Below are 23,536 nucleotides of genomic sequence, written 5' to 3'. Positions count from 1 at the left end.
TTATAAACCTGTAGAATTATTTTGGTCGTTCTGGAAGGCAATAAATAAACCAAAAACTTCTCCTCCCGCCAGTTGTTTTTGTTATCTTACATTTATGGAATAATCCTAGCAATAAGAAAAGCAGCCAGCTAATTGTGGAAATATACAAACTAATCTTTTTTTGATCCAAAATAGAATTTTTTAGATTAATGGATCTTAATACCTATCACATTGCACATGTCACAAGTGATAGATAACATACCTTAATGGAGTTAATTAATATAAATTAAAATCGGACAATTTGAAAAACAATATACTTATTCCATGCTAATGTCAAGCAATATTAGATAAAGTGTCTCATGAAACATCATCGAACGTTTTTATTCGTTTAAAAGGCGTCTCGATGATTTTACGTCAGGAATATAACATTATTTAAATGCAACTTTACTGTGTGGCGTGGGACACAGCAGCCCAGGATAGAAGCCGATGGTAAGAGATAGTTACTTAGTATGGTAGGAAACCACAACCCTAAGAGCTCGCACACAAGTCAGCCACTCAAATCACGACGGTTTACGGGAGCCCGCGCACTACAGTACATTCAACCAACTTACACCTCTAAAGGATTAATGGAATTCGCAGAAAACCTTTCGTTGTAGTAAAAGGCACGGTAAACTGCACTGGTGTTCTCCATAATGTTTAACACTTTGCTAAATTTCATATAGAATACTACAACTGATCATTAAAGGCAAAATAATAGGTTTCTTGTTTAAAAAACATTCGTGACTGGACATATATCAAATGCAGAAAAATTATTCCATGTGGCAGAAGATCGAGAAGCCTTCGCAATGTGATCGCCAACGTCGAATAATTCTGATATGGTACGTAAAGAAGAAGATATGATACTCCGGGCGTTGTAATAACATTAGATGTCTCCTTATTTTCAATTTTAATTTTCAGCTGTCTAGCGTGAAGCCTAATCCTAGTAGCTTCCTACGAGCGAACGGATGAAAAGAATACCGCAAGGGTGCTGGTTCCTACCAGTCGTAAGAGGCAACCAATGGGATGTCCGGCTATCAAGCAGCGGCCGTATCCAAGTAGCTCTTCGGAGCGAAAGGACAAACCGAATACTGCTAAGGTGCTGGTCCTTATCGATCGTAAAAGTCGAGCAATGCGATGGAACGAGAGATGGTGAGCCGTCGTTTGAGGTGTCGGTAGTCGGTAAGGGAGCTACTAAAAGCGAGAGGAGTCGCACCGGTCAAATGCTTGAGGGTTGACGAGCTCATGTGGGACCACTCTGCTTTCGTTTCACATAACCTCTGCAGGAGGTTTTCTGTCAAAATCTTAACGTGTCTGTAGCTGTAACCTGTCAAACGTGCTTGTAGGTCCCTTATTCCACCAGCCTGCAACTGTTCGTCCTCTCAGGGATCACGGGCAGCTGTACGCACGGCAACCCAGGTACTGCGGGGAGGGTGAAGCCTCACGATATGGCTATCGTGCCACCCTTACTGGAGACGAACCTGCAGGGGCATTGGTTCTGCTAGAATAGGATAGACTTCCTCTCGGAAGTTGGTAATACCTTTTATGCACCTACTCTACCCAAATGGTAGCATATTGGGTCGTCAACGTCCGGGGGTCCCGACCTTTATCACCCGGAAGTGGGCTTCTAATCCCGCCCGCTATACAGATGGGTCTGCGTCTAGACCAGAAGATCGCGTAGTGTTTAAGATCATAGTGCTCCAGGGAAATGCAAATGCAAGTAGTGATGGCGCCTTCTTATGCCCGCCAACCAGCGATTTCCTAAAAGGATGGGTCTGGGCACTAGTGTAACCGGCAAGGGTTTGGGAACGGCGGTAAAGAACTGGAGTTGACCGCTCCGTTTCGTAAAATCGGACAGTCGAACTTTGTGGACTAGGAGGGCTCAGTCCACCCAGGTGAGTCATTGGTGCGATCGTAACTATAACTTTATTAAGTGTCACACTACGACCACAGATTGTTAAATCGTCCTCAACTCGTTGATGCACTTGTGATAACGATAGTAACGGTCCATGAAACTTTTAAATTTACGAGAAGATTTTATTTAACCTTATTAATTATTTTGGCAGATTCGTTATCATTTGCTATATCTACTTTTTAATCGATGTTTAAGTTATCTCGTCGTTTAATTATTAATTAATTATAATAAACAGTTTCAAAATTTTCGCCTATTCTAACGAGGTATTTGGTAGAAGCTAATACGCAAAAATGAAACGGTTTCAGAGCAGAGAGCAAAATTGTATTGTTGAAATTTTTTTAAAGTTGTTTTTTGTTTTGGATTTCGCTGTGCATCATGATATCTAATCCGGAATAAAAATCTCCAAACCAATAAATCATGATAATATAACCACCACTACGTGTATTGATGAATATTGTCGCACTATTTATATACTCTGCAGACCGATATAAAATGCATCCATCACTATACATAATGCCACTACAAATAAAGAATACTATTTAAAAAACGGCACAATATCCAAAAATATTTTATATACATATGAATACACACTAATCTGTTTTCCTGAATTAATTATTATGTCAGGTATTTTGTTATTAAATAAAACTTAAAAGGAAATGTTAAACTTCTATTGTAACTGATATCATCATCGTTATCTTTATCCCTATGTGGGGTCAGCTTCCCTAAGTACATTTCTTCATAAGTTCCTATCTTTGATTCATATCAATATTAATACCTTTTACCGACATGTCCTGCCATCTTCTTCTTCTAAATGTGCCTATCTTCTAGAGATGTTGGCGACCACATTGACCCATCTTATTCTATTCACAGCAGCTCGAAATAAAACAGTTAAAGTCAAAGAACTGGCAGGACTAAGAAAACAAAATCCCACTTGTGCAATTCTGGATAGACACGGGACTGCTATAACACATACGGACGAGAAAGTACAAAGATGGGCAGAATATATCGACGAATTGTTCGATGATGAAAGAGGAGATCTGGAGCACAAAGAACTTACGTCAGAAGAAATAGGTCCATATATTACAAAAGAAGAAATATTACACGCATTAAAAACAATGAAGAGTGGGAAAAGCCCTGGACCTGATATGCTTCCTATAGAAATCCTAAAAATTCTAGATGAGAAGCACAATGATGTTTTAGTGACACTCTTGAACCAAATTTATAGTTCAGGCGTATTACTCAAAGAGTGGTTAACATCTATTTTTATTTGTCTCCCTAAAAAGAAAAACGCAAGAGAATGCAGCGATTACCGCACCATTAGCTTAATGTCTCATATGCTAAAGTTACTACTTAAAGTCATCCATAACCGAATATATCACAAACTGGACATAGACGTTAAAGATAAACAATTTGGTTTTCGCAAAGGCCTAGGAACACGTGAAGCTCTTTTTTCACTTAATATACTTACACAAAGATGCCTGGACGTCAATCAAGGTATACGCATGTTTTATTGACTATAATAAAGCATTCGATAAAGTACGACATAAACAATTAATGAATGTCCTGAAATCAAAGAAGATTGACTACAACGACATCAGGATCATATCAAATTTATACTATAAACAGCGACCAAAACTACGTGTAAAAGAACAGCTGTCAGAAGAAATTGAAATTAGATGTGGAGTGAGACAGGGATGCGTATTGTCGCCAATTATTTTTAATGCCTACTCCGAAGAGGTCCTGAAAAAAGCTCTTGAGGGTGAAACAGCTGGAATAAAGGTAAATGGAGTTCCCATTAACAACATTAGATATGCGGACGACACTGTGATCTTAGCCCCCAAAACATTGAAGATCTTCAGAGACTGGTGACCAGAATAGCATAGTATGGAAAAGAGTATGGTCTAACAATGAATGTCAAGAAGACGAAATTTATGAGAATATCGAAAACTCAAAGAAATAACGAGAATCTTCTAATAAACGGAACCAACGTCGAACAAGTGGACAAATATGCATACCTGGGAACAATGATTAACTCCACAAATGATTACAATCAGAAGATTAAAATAAGAATAGAAAAGGCTAGAGCAAATTTCAACAAAATGAGAAGAGTGCTATGTACCAGGGATTTAAAACTGGAACTAAGAGTTAGGTTAGCGAGGTGCTATGTTCTTTCGACTTTATTTTATGGAATGGAATCTTGGACCTTGAATGCGACATCAATGAAAAAAATGTAATCATTCGAGCTGTGGGTGTACAGAAGGATTCTGAAAATATCATGGACAGAACAAGTCACAAACAAAGAGGTTCTGGGAAGGATGAACAAAGAAATGGAAATTTTAAATACAATAAAAACAAGAAAATTAGAATGTCTCGGACATATTACACGTGGAGAGAAATACACCTTGCTCCAACTGATTATACAGGGAAAGATCCAAGGTAAGAGAAGAATAGGGAGACGTAGAATGTCATGGCTGCGCAACCTGAGAGAGTGGTACGGATGTACATCAAATGAACTTTTCAGAGCAGCCGTCTCAAAAGTCCGAATAGCTATGATGATTGCCGACCTCCGCCGCGTAGATGGCACTTGAAGAAGAAGAGTCTGATAGAAACTTTCTATTTCTTCTTCAGTGGATTCTGATGTCGGTGCGTAGACCTGAATGATGTTTATATTAGAGGGACTTGAGATAATTATCAATAGCACAACTGTATCTGATGTGGGCGTAAATCCTATTACTGCTTTAGCTATTTCCCTTTTTACTATTATCGCTACGCCATTTATGTCCATGCCCTGGCATAAAAAATTATAAAATATACGTGCGTTTTTTCAAATTTGTCGGTATGAACAGTTTTTTAACAAAAATACGTTTAAAAATTGAAGGAATTTTCAAAATACAAAAATTTATTTTTTATAATTTTCAAATATAAGTTATATTTTTAAAGTCTTACTGATCTGAAAGCGCAACCGTCAAATTAGGAATTAATTATATAATTGTGGTTTATCCTCAAAGAAATATTTAATAAAAATATTTTTTATTTCCACATAACATTAATATTACACTGAATATAAAATAACCATATCCATATTCATCGATACAGAAACAATGACCTAGATCTCTACCTTCAAATGAAAAGCTAATAGCAAAGTCTTTCGTGCCGACATCGGTAAAAGTGAAGAAAAATTACAAGGATTAATCAAACGAAGGTTTGATCTCCACTATTAAAAACAATACATTACAGCTACAGGGCAAAATGTTTACAAACTAGTAATACATTTTGAAGTTAAAAGTACCGATAGGAACTATAAACGTAAAACGACACCATCTTGCGTAAAAAATGTGTAATGGTCGATAAAAATCGCTAATTATATTAAAAATAAAATGTTTCATAATTATTATGAATGTGTAAATGTCTTATCTGTGCGCACTAGATTAATGTATTCGTAATTAAAGTCGCTAGATACATCATAAGTTATGAACTACTGACCTTAGGATATTTGATTCCTTTCAGAAGTTTGAAAAGTTTACGCACAAATTTACACCTTGCGCCATTCACACCAAAAAACCGGACCAAAAACATAAATAATCCACACTGAAATGAAACAGTAACCTCTCCAAAAAAAATTGTACCGTTAACATAAAAGAAGAAGCAGTTTCACCGATGGCCGATAGTACCGAACTGCAGTGAAATACGTTCAACGATTTCACTTCCTTCTTTTACTTTAAAGACTTTGAGGAACAGAATACAGTAACTATGTAACTAAATAGGCAAGTCGTTTGACGAAGTTTAGGAAAAAAATGTGTCGTGGTATTATATACAGATGAGTGGCATGTTAATATTTTTCAAAATGGTACTTTAAAACATCGTTTATTCGGGCATTATAAAATAATTATTTACTATTATTGATGTAGCGTACAAACAATAACTGACGGCTAACTGCTTTTCTTCTTCCTATTGTGCCGTCTCCTTTCGAAGGTTGGTGATCCAAATGGCAATTGTAGCTTTGGAAATTGCTGCACGAAAGATTTCTGTGGATTCCGGAGCAGAGCCACGACATCGGACTCCCAGGGTACAGGAGACTCTATTGGGAGCCGAGACCAGACTGACCGAGAGTTGAAAATGTCTCATATTTATATGTTTCTATATGGCATTTTTAGATCACTCGGCCAGTAGAAAAAATCGAAGATGTTTTGAGGCAAGGCGATACGCATCGGGGTGCGTATTAATTCACGAAAAAGGCCCCCGGTGCCACTGTTAAATTTCTAGACATTTTGTGGACATCTAGTTTTCTTTAGTCTCTGTGCACTTTTTTCTAATGATTTTATTGATTCGTTTGTATTCTATTGGGTCTGTTTTCGTCTTACGTCCATGAGGTCCATAATCTCTTGCGTTATCTCTTCTTGTTTTCTGTTGTTTTTCGTGAACACGATATCTTCTTGTATCTTTATTTTTTTCGTTTTTAGAGCAGTCCATGTTAATTCAACGTCTTTCTGTAACATTTCTTTTTTCCTTTCAGGGTTCTTCAGTTGTAAGATGTCTATTTTTTTGTCACTTTTCCCCCTTTAGCTTTCAGAACTGTCAGAAATCTTTTAGCTTAGAATCCATTATATATACTTCCTGTTTCAAGACTTACAAAAACTTGAAAAATTATGCCCAGAAGCTGTTATGGCTTGCACAAACCAGAATTTATGAGATCTTTCCATCGTTTTCGAGGAGTTATTGGGAAAGTCGACTTTTAAGAACTAGTGCTAAGCCGATACTTTCTTCAGTAGATGACGGGGTTTTACACGACGAAAAAATATTTCACTTGGTACAAAGTGGCAACCCAAACACCACAGAGATAGCTCCTAATAACGTAAGGTATTGGTGTCAAAAATATCACATTCGTTGATTTGTTGAGGCATCATAACCTCAACGGATGAATCCAATAGCAGAGAAGATTGCCTAACGCCCATAAGGTATTTACAGAAGTAGTATCACACTTAACAGAAAAATTACAACCCAGCAAAGTCTCAGATACTTCACGCGATGGAAAAGTTATTTAACAAGATGTATGTACATGTATCTGATTTATCCCAAGACATTCTAGGAAAGATTTACTATGATACAAAATATCAAATACGACCAGTACTAGAGTCAACTTCTCATAGCACACCTTAATAAGCGATGTATCCTTTATCAACTACAGAAAAAGAACAAGAATACACTGACGACTTGTTTAGATATGATAGGAAGACTGCTGAAATTGTGAAAAGAGCAAATGTAATGTCAAGATGTAAATAAGACGTAGAACAGGACCACATTTGAAATCCAAAACAGCGCCAGTGACAGTTTTTTGTAATGTTGAAAAAACAACATGTATTCAAAAATTGAAGGGGTACGCTGTCAGAAATCGGTTATTTTCGCAAAAACAAAACTTTATGTTATCACAGAATCACTATTATCCATTATTTTTTTACATATTTGTATAGATACATATTTACAATAAAATTTTAATTGTAATTTTAACATTGTGCTCGACCTCATGATCGATTTCAAAGACCGGACTATCGCCGTTAAGATTCGTACGCGGTTATACCATGTAACCAAACCAATATTAGTCGATTCGGTTGTATAACGGTACATTTTTTGCACTTTAAAATTACCTTAGATTACATGTTAAACAATTTAATACAACGTCTATGGCACCTCCATTTAAGTACCGGGAATTCGAGGGAAATAGAACCTATTGTGAAATAAGATGATAAGAATTTCCGGATCTATTTTGAAATAAGATGCAAAATGCGTAAGCAATGTTAATTTTTTATTAACAATAATCTCCTATAATACACAAACATTAGGAAAAAATTTGGAGGAAAACTGTGAAGGAGTAAGAGTTGGAGAATATATAAATAAGTTCTTAGCCTACAAAAGACATACGAAAATTTTGGAAGATTGGCGATTTATTTATCAACATACTCTCCTTTTAGCTCGATACACTTGACCCAGCGATGCTCCAACTTGTTTAACACGTCTAAAAAGTAGGTTTTCTCGAAGTCTTCAAGGTAGGCTTTCGTTGGGGCGATGACTTCCTCATCCGACTTAAATTTCTGCCCGGCGAGTGATTTTGTGAAGTTTAGAAACAAAAAGAAAACGCATGAGACCAAATCTGGAGAATGCGGTGGATGAAGCAGCAGTTTGTAACCCAATTCGGTCAATTTGGTAATGGGGACTGCGGAGGTGTTAGCACGGTGGCGTAGCACTTTTCGTTTCGCCACATGGGACCATTTATTCTGCAATCCGGTGTCAAATCGACCCAATAACTCGGCATAGTAGAGCCCTGTGACCGTTTTTTTTTTACCTTCTCTAGGTAGTCGATGCAGATCACACCTTGTGAACCCAGAAAACGGTGTCCATCACTTTTCAGGCCGACAGAAGAGTCTTCGCCGTCTTCGGAGCACGTTCCTTGGGCGACGTCCACTGTTTTGACTGTTTCTTAGTGTCTGATGTATACCAGTGGATCCATGTTTCGTTGGATACATGTCGGACGATTACAAAATGACGTAAAAATTCCTTTACGCTTAAACAGTGTTAAACACTGCTCTAAAGTGATCTCATGGTTGCGCTGTTGTTCGGATTGAGTACGCGGCACCCATCGCGCCCACAGCATTCATTATGTCAAAAATGTCAATCAGGATGTGAGCTACACGGTCTTTTGAGATGCCTACTGGCACATCTATCGTGGATCTCAGAGATCGTGGATTTTTGTAACGTTTTCCACCGTGATAACCATTTTCGGGGCACCTAACATGCCAAGCGCTCTTTGGCTTGGCTGCGCGATGTTCCTTCCAAAAACAAGAATCAAATCATCGACCGATATACTCTTTTCCGTTTTTCTATAATAGGCTGATACGTCCGTTTCCACACGCAGTTAAAACACAGCTACGAGTCCGATTCGGCTGAAATTTTGACATTAGCTGTCTACGACAATGTATTACACGATAGTATATTTCTCTTGCGATAGTGGTGACATCGGGTGGTGAGGCTAAGTACTTATCGGATTGCCTATGTATGAAGAAACCGTAGAAAAAAGGCATGCTTAAAATGAGATGGTACAGGTACAAAATACAAAACAAGGAAAAATTAGCAATATATGCAAAATTGATATAAATAAGTGACTGAAAGGGAGGTAAGAATACAAAAAGAGAACTTATTACTAGGAAGGGATTAAAAAAGACGTTGCATTTACAAGGTGCTATCAAATATAGTTAGATGTAGAATAACCCCATATACAGAAGAGTACCTCTTCGTGAAGTAGGGTTTTCGACCGAAAAAATCAACAATAGATCAGGTTTTACTGTTAGACAACTGCTGAAAAAGAGTTGGGAATTCAATAAAGATGAACACCAACTGTTAATAGATCTCCGAATAGCATACGGTAGCCTCGAAAGAGATGTGTGGATGACCATGGAAAGTATGGGGGTATCAAGAATGGTTATTAATTTAATATCGACAATTCAATGACAAAGGTCAGGGCAGAAAACATAAGACGGAAACGTTTCCTATTACCAGTGGTTTAAATCAAGGCGATGAGTTTTTGGCTCTACTCTTCAACATACTATTGGATATGATCATCAAAGAAGCTAACATACAGCAGAAAGTGTTCTGTAGATACGACAACATATAGGAAATGTTTGTAAAAATATAAAAGGAAGCAAAAATTTAGGGACAGAATAAGGCAAAATATAACTTAGACACATACTTTTAATGGGCAGAAAGTATCTAGGTACTACTTTAAGACAACCACACGAGCAGCAAAAAATGGACACAAATACAAAAAAGGTAACAGGAGCCTATTGTATTACAAGATATATTACAATGTATTACAAGATACAATGAAATAAAAGATGCTGCCGAAATCATCGATCTGAATATATAGAACACTAATTAGGTCAGTCCCAGAAACCGAAACACAAGGGACTACTATTAAAATGTTTTAATTGCAAAATACTGAAAACAATATATAAACCTAGAGTTGATATATACAATATACATAATTAGAATAGGACAATATAGAATTAGAACAAATGAATAATTAGAAGGTATGCATAACCAACTAAGCAAAATCAATTAGATAAAAGAAGAGGCTGTTGGGCAGGGCATGTGTAAAGAGCCCATGACGAACGGCTCACCAAAATGATATGGAATGTGAATTCAGTCAGCAAGAGACTCTTAGTTGGGTTTGACTCAGATGAAGGTTTAAGATCTTCAAATATTTAAAGGGCATGGCAACACAAGACTGAAGAGAAGATATTCTGGACTGACGTACGTAGAGGCAAACCTTACAGTCAACGAAGACCACCAACAGGTTTTGACCCCTTCCCCCCCTCACATACACACGCGTGTGGAGAGAGCGAGAATTGAAGGAAAATGTACCTAAATAAAAAACGATGAACCAACAATTTATTAATATCAATAACAATTGATATTTAAACCTAATCCACTAACATGTAAAAACGATTGTATCATTATATCGCAGGAACTTTATACAATCTTATTTCCTAGAAACGGGAACCCCAATAAAAAACTCAGTACGTGTTTATAAACAACGTTTTTTCTATCTAAAAGCTGGTACATTATCAAGTTTATTTTTAATCATTTATCAGAAACATCCATTAAATTATTCCAAACGTAAACGTATCATTTTTGATATTATAATAGCTATTAATTTTGACGTAAAACACAAATGAAAAACATTTGAAGTAAATACGATTTATGTGGACGGTTTACGTTATTACCTCGAGTTGATTGATAAAAATATTGTTCAATTAAATAAATATGTTTAACCATATCTCTATATGAATATATAAAATAAGGTGTACAATATTTTTATTACTCAATTCCTCTTTTTTTAACATTCAGTTGTTCAAATTTATAACATCACGACTATAAAGATTTTCAATCCTAGAATGTGGGAGGTACAATCTTATATACTAAAATGCTAAGCCCTTTTCTTGTCCATCACTTTAGTCAAAAACCATATTAGATAATTAAAATATTTTTTCGGAATATTATTAGTATTACGTATGAGATTGTCAAGATATACTTTTGGTACAAAAATTCACTTCCGGTTTTGAGATGACCGGAAGTTAAAATTTACTCTAAGTTTTAGACCCCACAATGTATATATGGATCGAAAGGTCTCGTCGAGACGAATCTAAATATGTATTTCCGGTTGCGATCCGACACCGGAAGTGACCCGAAACGCGCATAAAACGTCAAGATAGAGCAAATCTGACACCGGATTCGTGATCAGCATGCAAAATTAACTGCTAAATGATATCCATGTCGACATTTGATGAACTAAAAATTGCATTCCGGTTTTGAGGTCGACTTCCGGTTTCGTTTTTATTAGTCAAATCAATAGAGAATTCAACGTAGAGTTCAAAAATGTAAGTTCACGAAATTATCATTTATAGTTTTTGAGTTATTGATAAAAATATTTTTACTTCCGGTCATTGTATATTTTTCTCGCAAAATAAAATTTTCATTTAAAAAACTCGATGTCGAGTTGGTCCGCTAGTACATTTTAATTTTTTAATAGGATAGTGTTAGGATTTTATAGTGAAATTTTTATACATTTAGAGGTCGACCGAGATAAATATATAGTAGTAGTATTCCTCGACTTTAAAGAGAGCATTCGAAACCATTGACAGAAATATCTTACTTACTAAATTAATGAGATATGGATTTGGTGGTTTAGTGCACACGTGGATATCCGACTGTTTATATGAACGTCAACAAAGGGTCGCAACAAAAGATGTTCTGTACTATGAAATACAGTGTAATATTGGTGTCCCTCATGGAAGTGTGCTTGGCCCACTTCTCTTTAAACTTTATTTCAATTTATTCATTGATTGTGACTTTGTGAACCTGTTTGCAGATGATACTTTGTTAGCTTGTTATAGTAGGGATACAAATTAGGCTATTCGTATTCTGGCTCCATCTTATTTTGATGAGTTTGTTTCTTTTAATTCAGATCTGCATGAACATTTCACTAGATCAATCATCCAGATACGTATTATTTATAGAACCGATAGGTATAGTTCAATGAAATCTCTTGTTTTTACAAGTTTTAGTTGCTTTAATAAGCTTCCGGACCATATTAAATATTTTCCAAATATTTTTATTTTTAAGAAAAAACTCATTGACTAAGTTAATTAAATGATTTTATCTTATATGTCACAGATTTTATGTAAAATTCATTTTTTTACTTTCAGATTATACTGATATTGTACAATTTTTATAAATTCTATGAAGTGTTTTTAATGTTTCTAATATTTCAATATAAACGTCCATATTATGTTAGCGTCCATGTTGTAAAATATTAGGGTTTCCAAGTTCAATAAAGATTCATTTATGAGAAAAAATAGACTCGACAGTAATTCTGCTAACTTTAAGTGTTGTCCCTTATATATGTACTTGAATTTTGAAGTAACATATTAATTAAGAATCCTGAGATTCATTAGGAATCTTCAATTACCGCTTCATTCCTGAGGAACGAACAAGAATAACTTCATCTAACGAAAGATTAAATTCCGTATATGTCGTTGGTATTGAATGCGGTGTAGTAATACTGCATTTTGGCTCATCCCATCAGTGCTCGATCGGATTAATGTCCAGACTTAATGGAGACGGTTTCAAGCTCGTTTTACTGGTGTCAGCCAGGAAATATTTGGTGATACGTGCAATATAATATCGAGCGTTATCATGTACTAGCATACGATGTAGCTGGTATAAATTAATAACGTGATCTTAGAAAATGAAGAAGTAGAAGACATGAAAACCCTAGATTTCCCAATGAAACTCATAAAGTTGACGAAAATGACAATGAAGGGATCGACTGCAGCAATAATAACAGATGCCGGCAACTAAAAAATATAGAAATAGCAACTGTAGTACGACAGGGCGACTCTCTATCAACGTCACTATTTAATGTCGCTATAGAAGGAGCGATAAGACGACATAACATTGTTAACAGTAAAATACCTAAAATATGCTCAAGAAAAAAATACAGTTAATGTGATAAGGATAAATTTTGGCCAAAATGAGTTTGAAAAGGTAGAACACTTTAAATATCTTGGGGTCTCAGTTAATTTAACTAATGATAAAAGCATAGTAATCAATGAAAGAATTCTGACAGCAATCAAAACTTACTAGAAATACAAAAGCTTCCCCACAGATAAGAAGCTTACTCATAATACTAAACGAAAAATTTATAGCGCAGCAATTAGACCAGTAATCAAATATAGTGCTGAAGAAATGTGCTGACACAGAAAGATTAAGGATCCTAGAGAGAAAAATCATGCGAGAATGGCAGGTCCACTAAACTTAAGTAATAATGAATTTAGAAAACTGCTGAACTACGAAGTAAGAGAACTTTTGAAAGGAGAAGACATCGTCAGACCTATCAAGCCACAGAGACTCTGATGGATGGGACATCTAGAAAGGAGAAACCCAGAAGCAGTTATTAAGAAAATGACCAAATGGAGACCACTATCAGGCAGACCACGAGGAAGACCGAAAACGGGATTGAATAAAATTGGGGACCTTAAGAAGATGGGAGTTAAAAAATAAAAAACCATAAGCCAAAACAGGAAAGAATGGAGAAATATTGTAGAAGTCACCAAGTCACATAGTCAATTGTCAAACCAAATTGTTAATTGCGGATTAATTTGCGACAAATGAATCGGAAGAGTCCAAGAGGCCGGCAATTATTGCGCTAGGAGTGTAGATGCCGTGATGATGATGACCTTGGAAAATATAGGAAATATAGCGGTCTGCGATCAAAATCAATTCTTGATTACTACCAGATATAAATACCAGCTCTGTTTTTTCTTCGAAAATGATACAATCTCAAAACATACATAGCTCACCGTTTCGACACTGTAGAATTAAACAAATCATCTTCCGGATGTCTTGCAGACGCGGCGTTTTCATTCATTGCTATAAATGCACATGCGGCTTTTATTAAAGAATACAATTTTAGTCCATTGACGAAGGTCTAAAGTGATGTGTTCTAGAGCAAACTGAAGTCAAAAATATTTCTGATAAGTGTTCAACCCTGTGTTATCTCCTAATGGAGTTAAATTGGCCGGTTTAAGCCTACTTCTAATTGTACGCTAGCTGACAGTAATACCTCGACCCCTATTAACACGTTTTGAATCTCAATTCCTGTTATGGAACAATTTCACAGGACAACAAATAAATCATCTCTCTTCGTTGTTACATGATGCTGTCTCATAATATTATTGGTATACCCTTGAGACAGTAGACGGAGTCGATTCAGACGAATCGCGAATTATTACTCAGTAACAACAATGTAAACTGGTTAGTGTATTTGTTACTTTTTCTCCTAACAGAATTCATATTTGTCGCAATTTGGTCGAAATGCTGCACCTTTCTCTGTTTATGTAGTGCTTGAGTTCTTCGTCGTTCGTTATATTTGATATTATTGCTGATTCTGATATAGATTTCCTCCGGTTCTACCGATTCCCTGCCATTATTAAACTTTGTATTTATTTCTTTTTTTTTTTCAGATATTTACTTTATACTATGTTTTTTTCTAAGACTTCATTTCACCAGTACAAGGTCCTCTTAGGTACAAAATTTCTTTTCTCTAGTCCAAAGTTTTCCTACTTGTGGATCTTAACCCCCAAGAAGGTCCTGGAGTCTTGTTCGGCAGTTCACGCTGACAAGATAGGTCCTATACACAACAACTTAAGTAGGAAGATGGTGCCTATTTATTCTTTAACATTTAAAATCCGTAAACTAATTTTCGAAACCAAATTCAGAATTTTGCTTTAATCTGTGCCTTCTAAGAATTGCAAGGCAAAAAAGACGTTGATAAAGATGTTATTAGAGACATGGGGAATCTATCAGATGTCGCTATTTGCGTCTATACGAAGTCATATTAGAGTTGCTTCCTAAGACAGAAAAAATTTATTTTCGCGTTCAGAGCGACTATGAAAGCCGTTCTGAAGTGGCTTATTAGGCCGAAATACATATAAGCGGATGCACAGGCGCCCTGTACGTGAAATCAAATCTTAACTGTCTTTTCCTCCTCTTTAATATTTGTTTTAATTTTGGTTCTATTTTTGAGACAAAAATAGTAAAGTCGTGCTCCAATTGTTGGTTATTTAGGCCATATTTATAATTTAAATAAATTTTGTTTTTTGAAATTGAAATTGAAACAAATTGAAACGTCAATAAACTTATTTTAAACTATAGTTGTGGTTTATTCCCATTAAAATAGTAATTACTTTAAGATGCCACAAGACAGCTTCAGAACAATATTAAAAAAAAAATTAGTTTATAAAAGACATTCACAAAAATCACCACTCTTGTCTATAAAAATAGTATTTACTGAAAATTTCATTTAATATAACCCTCATTAGATATTGGCAAACACTATTAATTTTGGACATGACTGCTATAAACTGTTCTATTAGCCTCCAAAATAAGTAAAAAATATGTGTAATTAGCAAATAAGGAATGGTGCCAGTTAAAATTAGTTTTATTAGTTTGTTTTACATCTTGAAGAAATTAAACACAAACTTCCAACGATACAGAAATAGATTTTTCTGTAAAATAAATTGGAGCGTATAATTAAATTGGAGCGTCAATTTTTGGAGCGCGAATCAACCAAAACAAAAACAAAAAATTATACAAAAAAATTTAAATAAAGAAATTTTATGTTTTTTTATTAAATGGTAAAGATCATCTTCTATGATATGTAGTGAGATATACTATAAAATGCGCTATATTGTTAATTCCTTAAATTTAGTTATATGATGTACGGTTACCATTAGTTGCTACTAAGAAATTGGTTTTTACAACAGAAGAGAAGATTGGGATCGAAAAAAATGTACCATAAAATGGAAAATCAATTTCCACAATAATTCATCATCATCGTCCAGCCTCAAAGTTCACTGCTGAACATAGGCCTCTTGTTTCCAACCCCGTCTAACTTGCGCCACTCTTATCCTTTTCATTTTGTCTTCTTAAATCGTGAGCACATCGTGTAGGTGGTCAACCGAAGCTTCTCTTGTCTTCCCTTGGTCACCATTCCAATAACCTCTTTGTCCATCGCCCAACTATCATTCTAGCTATGTGAGAAACCTACTTTTGTTTTATATTCGCAAAAAATTTCTTCTTCTTTAGGTGTCGTCTTCTTAGCGAAGATGACCTCTGCAAAGTATTCCCTATTTTGGGCTTTCCTTATTAAACTTTGAAAGTTTAATCCTGTCCAATCTTTGATGTTGCGCAGCCAGGTCATTTGTCGTCTACCCGGGCCGCGTCTGCCTTCCATTTTCCTTTCTATAAGCTGAAGGAAGTTATACCTGTCGTGTCTAAATATGTGTCCAAGATAAGACGTTTTACGCTTCTTGGCAATTTCTGTGAGTTCACGTTCTCTATTCATACGCCTTAAAACTTCTTCATTTCTAACGCGGTCGGTCCATGAAATTTTCAGCATACGACGAAATACCCACATCTCAAAGCTCTCTAAACGTCGTAACAAGCTGACTGTTAACGTCCAAGCTTCCACGCCGTGTAATAGTACACTATATACATAACACTTTATCATGCGGTATCGTACGGACAAATCAAGATTACGGGTAGTGAGTAACTATCGCATCTTTAAGAAGGTGCAAAAAATTTACTTAAATTTTATAATGTAGGTATGCATATAATAGTCACTATTCCTTTGACTTGTCAAAAACAAAACTATTTTTGTATGTTGACCAAATAAATTCTATTCATTGTTCACGAGTTTTAGATAATTACTCATCACATATTATTAGACTACAAAGTAGCCTACGACTCTGTGAATAAAAGAGAAATGTTCAAAGCAATGAATGAGCTAAGAATACCAAATCAGATGGTAAATTTAACAAAACTAACTCTGGAGTGTGGAGAAGACGATACAACTTCGAACTTTATAGAATATATCACGAACCAGATATCGTAAAACATATTAAGATAGGACGTCTGAGGTCGATAGGGAATGTAATGCGGATGGAACAAAATTACCCAGCTAGAAAAACGCTGGTTGATAGGCCCATTGTCAAGAGAAGAAGAGAAAGACCTAGAACAAGGTTCCTTGATAACATCGATGGACTACGTGCTTGGCGGAGGAAGGCTTGGAATGGATAGGGACGATTGGACAGAAATGCTTGAGGAGGCTAGGACCCAAGCAGGGTTGTAAAGCCAGAATGATATTATATTTCTTAAAATTTTAAAGTGGTCTGGTAAAAACTATTTAAAGACAGAAGTATGTATCAGTTTGTATGAAAATTAATTTTATTGATCTTATGAGAATCGTAGAAAATAATAAAAATCGCGCAACGTGGGGTTTTTTTTTCTCCCTTGGCCCGTCTGATCAAAAAGATCTCTGGCGGGGGGGGGGGTTTAGGAGGAAGCCCGGGGTAGGAAACTTTTTTGCATCTTTTTGAGGTCCCAAAATTGATATTCTCAGTAAAATTCAGCTTGTTCGTATGATTTTTAAAGGTTCACTGGTGTTTTGTATAAAACTTAATGAGGTCGCTGGTTAAATGATATTCGATAAATAATAATAACGAAAAAATGAAATAATTTGTTTGTAAATCAATTAGCGACAAATGGCAAATATAACTGTCAATAAATTAAGAAATTAACTGGTCTTACTCATTATTGTTGTCTGTACAAAGAATATAGACTTACCTTTTGAAATATTGATGTATTCGCAACAGGCTGAAGATTGGGTAGCGAATCACGACTTTCACGACGCCCGGGACGCCGGCCGAGGCTAATAGAGCCAAAAAACTTCGTGTGTTTCGTTCGCTGTCTTGGAATGAAGTGTCGAGATTGCAGGTCAGAAAAGAATCTTTTGGCCGTTGGGTAGAAGAGGGTACATCAATAAATCACCCTATTGTATTGTGATTTAGAATGCGATAATTTAAGTTAATTGAGACCGTAATACGAAACCGTACACTTGTGTGCATATTTGTGACACAGAATACAAAGGAAGTCAAATTCTCCGTACTTCAAACATAATACATGAGACAACCAGTTTAGCAATTTTACAGGAAGCAATATATTTTACCAAAGTCGTTAGGATACAGCATTAAATTAGTTTACATTACAGTACCGTAATAGAAAAATATTAAATGTAAAAATAAGAAAGAAATAGTAAGTACATACTTTCCCAAACAACTGGCATTTCCGTCTCTGACGACTAGAGTATTCTGACTTTTTTGAAATCGATTTCCGGATTGCAATTCGAAACGTCAAAAAGAAAATAAAAACAGTTATATATGTATCAAGACGAATTCGTTTACTGACGTGACAAAATTTTATCGCCAACCATAAAAAAATTAACAAATAGTCATATTTTGTATAATCTTTTTATTGCGCTAACATACAAAAAATATATAGTCATAAATACAACAGTTTTATTTATGTTGTGTTATTTTAAATACTAATGAACAACTTGACATATGACCACTGACATTCAATTTCAGTCAACTTGATTAATATTTGCGGCAGATAAAGTTCTTCTTTCATTACGACAAAGTGTTACTTTACTGTCACAAATGAGTACAATATGAATACAATGAGTACCATGAATGACTTTAATGACAATATCGGCGATAAATATAATTTGCATTACAACTAATAATTGTGATTTAATTCTATCTAAAAATGTTCAGTAAAAAACATGTGACAATAAAATTCTTTCAAAACCGTTTTTACAAATTATTTATTGAAGTATAAGAAATTTAACTTCTCTCCTCTCCTTTAATTTCTTGATAAAATGTTCTTTATCTTGTTTGGGTTTTTTGTTAACAAACAAAACTATACAGTATGGACAAACAGCAGTGATATCATACCAGAACAAAATTAAAATTCAGGAAAATACCCGCGAGTACGATCGTATTTTAGGAACTTACTGTACATACGGAACCTTCGAATATTTTTTATTTATAGCCTCCTGCTTCTTTGTGTTTAGCCGTTAGAGACGATTTTTTATAACAATTAAATGATTACCTTTTATAGAAAATTATAAAGCAATATAGTATTAAGACTGTATTTATCTAAATCACAGACATGACCTTATGGGAATAAATCAGCATAATTGACCTTCAATTATAAAAATATGCGGTAGCTCGATTCTATTGATGTATTTGATAGTAGATGTAACAATGTAACATTGGAAGGGTCAGTTCACAAAAAGGCTAAGTCATTCTTAAATAATATAATTGTTCGGATGCTTTGTTGTATTATCTCTTTCCTATCTAGTATTAACACGCGAATCATGAAGCCATCTTCCTAAAATTGATTTGGAAAAATTATTTAATCAATTTTTAATTACAATGGGAAATTAGATACATTTATGTGAGGGCTAATTCAGATTTAAATGTTTGCGGAATGATCAAGCTAATTACTACTTAAAATTAATTGATCCAGAATGCAAAACTGGACAAAAACAGAAAAGTGAAATATATAAAAATAATTACTTATAATTATTTAGGAAAAAAGAAAAACAGACAACCAAAAATATTGTAAAGAAGAATTAATTAACGACCGTTTCTTGACATTATATTTACGAAGATTGCTCACTAATTACACGAGATATGAAACGAATTGTTCTTGTTTATCATTCAGAAGAATCATCTCAGTTGATAAAATATGTTATAATATTATTTTATATTGAGTTAAAGCACAATTGATTGCAATGAGAATAACATTTTATATTTGTGTTAACGTTTCGATTTCCAAATCTGGCTGCTACTATTATCTAACCTACTATTCCAGAAGGCGCTGATATCGTTAACTTAGATCCTTTTTTCTTCCTTACCAATTTAAACTGACTTTACCTAGCTTTTACTGGCCTTACCAAATTACTCATGACACCAAGACCTGCACACGAGAGGGAAGAGGAACCACCAACGATTCTTGAAGTTAAAGATGCAGTTAAAAAACTAGCCAGTAACAAATCACCCGGAATAGATAATCACACTATTCCTAACCATAATATAAACCATAACAGATTGGATCACAGAGAACTTACAGAATCAGTTAGAGGATTTGTTTGCAGACGACATTTGTTTCCTAACCGAACATAACAACCAAATGCAGAAGAACAAGAAGCTTGTAAAATACTCCAATGTAATGGGTCTTAAGATAAATACAAACAAACCGAAACTCTTAAAAACCAACAGTCAAGAAAATAAAATTAAAATAAATGGAAGACAAAAAGAAGAAGTAGATAAGTTTACACATCTGGGATCAATCATGGAAAAAATGGCGGTAGTAGATGAGATGTAGAAAAAAGAATAGTAAAGGCACAATATGCATCATCAACTAGCCTATATTTGTCCACTGCTGAACGTGGGCCTCCCGTAAAAGTTTCCACCGATTTCTATCTTGACCTTGCATACATATCTTGAACAACATGCATATAACTCCATAAATAAAATCTGGAACACACGCGATACATCACAATCAACCAAAATCCATAGGACTATGGAGAAGAACAAAACAAGAGAAAATAACAGTCGCGATTAAAAGAAGGAAATGGATTGGGCATACACTAAAGAAAGACCAAAAAATATAACCGAACATGCACTCGAATACCAACCAGACGGAAGAAGAAGAAGAGAAAGACCGGATAATAGCTGGAAACGAACTGTAACAAGATATCATGAAAGAACTGATATGGAGAGAGGTCACAGAGCGAGAAATAGAGAGGGAATGAAAAAACTTGTAGACGAAATTTCGAAGGCATAAACCAGTAGAAAATGCGCTGATCCAGCCAATAAGCCACCTTTCACTATTACCTAATACTCCATAAGGAGGAAAGGCAGTAGCGAGATACTTGACCGTGTCTCTGGAGACGGAAATAACCTTATTTAAATTGTAAATTATGTTTACCATGCATTGGCAACATAGCTTGAATGTACAGAAACAGGATAAAGAACAATCAAACCACCAAGCATTTCTCTTCTCTATGCTATGAGAAAAATTATTGCTCATGCGCACTTGTCTGTGTGTTCTCCTAAACCTGTCCCTAATGTGTCACAGTCTGACCATCCCAAGCTATGCTATCTGTTGCATTTTGCCTACATCACAGCAGAATTTCTTTAGGTTAATGAAGAAGGAACATTCTTTTATCCGTTCTTTCCGCGAGTCAGAAGATCCGATACTCATCAATCATTCTTCAACTCCTGTAACTCATCTGTTGGTAAATTATTGTTAATCCACTAATTCCTCCACATAGTTATAGATTTGTGTTTATTTTCTTTGGAGATTGTTTTGTCCCACAGTACACTGTTTAATTGCCTAATGGCTTGTCTTTCCGGTCTGGTTATTTCTGTTTAATTTCTTCGTCTAATTTGCTATCGTTGGTTATTTGCATGCCTAAATATTTGTATTTTTGACAGTGATTTGATAGTGAAAAGGTAGCAGGTAGGAACTCCTTTTCGGATAGTCCTATCAGGGAAAGTAAATCGATCCCTGCCTTTCGCAGATTCTAGGTGTTTCCTGGCCTGGGAAACTAGTACCTGCTTGACCAGGCTAACGGTTGAAGACCATAACGGCTTGGGAATCCAATGGCGGAGGTGGCAACCCAACATTTAGGGGATGAAATAAAAGGAATAAAGGGAAGACAGGTCTCTTTGAGCCGTAGAGAAGGCAACCGTTCTAGGAGCGGCACTCGGAAATCAAAGCTTCGGTCCTCCAGGATGGGAGTTGAGGCATCGGGTTAACCCCTCGATACTTGTTAAAAGCTTTAAAGGTTAAAACTTCTAGTAACAGGCCTCGAAAACGATTGATCAAATTATATACCGAACAAAATCATATTCAAAACGTTATATGTCTTCCGATTTTCCGCGTTTTCTTCTTCAGTTTGGTTCCCATTCTATAATTGTAGATTGTAGATAAGGGAGTCGTTTGGCCTCGCAGACCTTTTCACATTGTGATCTGAAAGATCTTTCGTATATACACTACTTAAGATTCATTCCTTGTTGCGCCCCTGATGCACGCGCGCTGAATCTTTTTTCAGTTCGTGCTAAACCTCCCTCGAATTTTGTTTTAATTGTTCCTGGTGCATTCTTTCTCCATGAGAAGCTAAACAAGCATGACCGGAGAAGAATTAAGTTTAGTCTAATGAACGAGTGTAGCGAGTATAGTCGCGGTAAGAATGTTACGAATTCCGAAGACTGACCACAGGACAAATATTTCAATTTTAAATGAGCTAAAAATCAGCAACAATCTCCAACAATTAAAATATTTTGGACTTGTTATAAGAGCAGACACAGAAAACATGGAAAAATGTATTATCCAAGCAAAAGGTAGAAACTTGAAGATCGCGAGGAAGATCCCAACAAGATGGATGGACCAAATATGCAAAAGACCTATGCATGAGTTTAAAGATATGACCAGAGACACGAGATGTTTGGAGGCAGACAATACTCGATGACCACTACACTCTCTCCGGAAGATTAAAGAGAGAGATGTTTCGCATTTTTGGTACAGGATTCATCTCACTGTGATTGATTTCTCCACCGTGCATTTTATATGTAACGAATGTTATGCATTAAGGAAATGATGGGTATACTTTTGGAAAATATAACTGCAAAGCCTACAATTTTCTTCTTGAATTAGTCTTTTAAGATACTGCATGGTTTTATGAGATTAATATCCTTCGAGGAGTAGTTGTGGCATAGAGAAATCGTATTGGGCAATATCAAAAGATTCATCAAATATTTATACAAAGCAATGGAACACACATTTAATAATAATTTCGAAATTATTCTTAAAAGTACGGTTCTGTTGTTTAAGACAACCTGTCTACTCAATCAAGTCGTCTGTAATGTTTTTTTAAACCTGTATATTTACGCACGCAAGGCCAGCCTTGGCTTGGAGAGTATCTTTCGTAAATGTCTATTGGCTCGGTAGAGATACTTGGCCAATATTAAATCTATAAATTTGTTAGCTCTTCATAATGAAGTAAACAAAAAGTTTTAAAGGAGTTTAATTTAAGGAATATGCGCCGTGGAAAAGAAATGAAAAAAGGGCAAAGTTGTTATAAATTTTGATTAAATTGGTACCTTTTTTCTTGATACTCAAGATCGTTTTGTTTTAAAAATAGTCTTTTAGGGCATAGAAAGAACTTGCGAATTTAGAGATCAAAGAAACATCATTCTTGATGTGCAATATAATATATATGTCCACTATATCTATGAAGAAGGATCTTATAAATGTAGTTAATTAATTTAACAATTATTGGTTGAGCTCATTTTCAGAACCACTTGAGATATATTCTTTACATCGCCCCCATTTTAGGCAGTAGACGACACAAAGAGACTTAAATTGAAGTAACAAAATACGTTCATATATCAAAGGAAGAAAAAAACGCGAATTTGGATGGAGAAACCGATGCAGGAGTGGCATTCCAATGAAGTTAGTTAACTGCATATTGACAATACAGCGTCAAACTATTAATTAATACCATTAAAGATATTTCCCATTTGACATTCAGGATCAAATAATTTTCAACAAAAAATTAATTTCTTTCGATATTATTCA

At 35.2% G+C, this 23,536-nt stretch overlaps 1 protein-coding gene across 2 annotated transcripts in view; it reads right to left on the bottom strand.

Annotated features, from left to right (window-relative positions):
- Nucleotides 1–23,536, bottom strand: part of LOC140435149 (protein fem-1 homolog CG6966) — a 239,290-nt gene that overhangs the window by 175,837 nt on the left and 39,917 nt on the right. Inside the window, exon 1 of one of the 2 annotated variants that reach the window (XM_072523890.1) lies at nt 5,414–5,559. The exons of the other annotated variant lie outside the window; for it this stretch is intronic. Coding sequence (XP_072379991.1) covers nt 5,414–5,506 — 93 coding nt within the window. The 5' untranslated portion in view covers nt 5,507–5,559. Of the gene's footprint in view, nt 1–5,413; nt 5,560–23,536 lie in introns of those variants that run through there. 2 annotated transcript variants of the gene reach the window in all.

This window comes from Diabrotica undecimpunctata, chromosome 2, assembly GCF_040954645.1.
Source record: "Diabrotica undecimpunctata isolate CICGRU chromosome 2, icDiaUnde3, whole genome shotgun sequence".
Lineage (NCBI taxonomy): Eukaryota > Metazoa > Arthropoda > Insecta > Coleoptera > Chrysomelidae > Diabrotica > Diabrotica undecimpunctata.
Note: the sequence above shows the minus strand (reverse complement) of the source record. Positions and strands in the feature narration are given on the sequence as shown.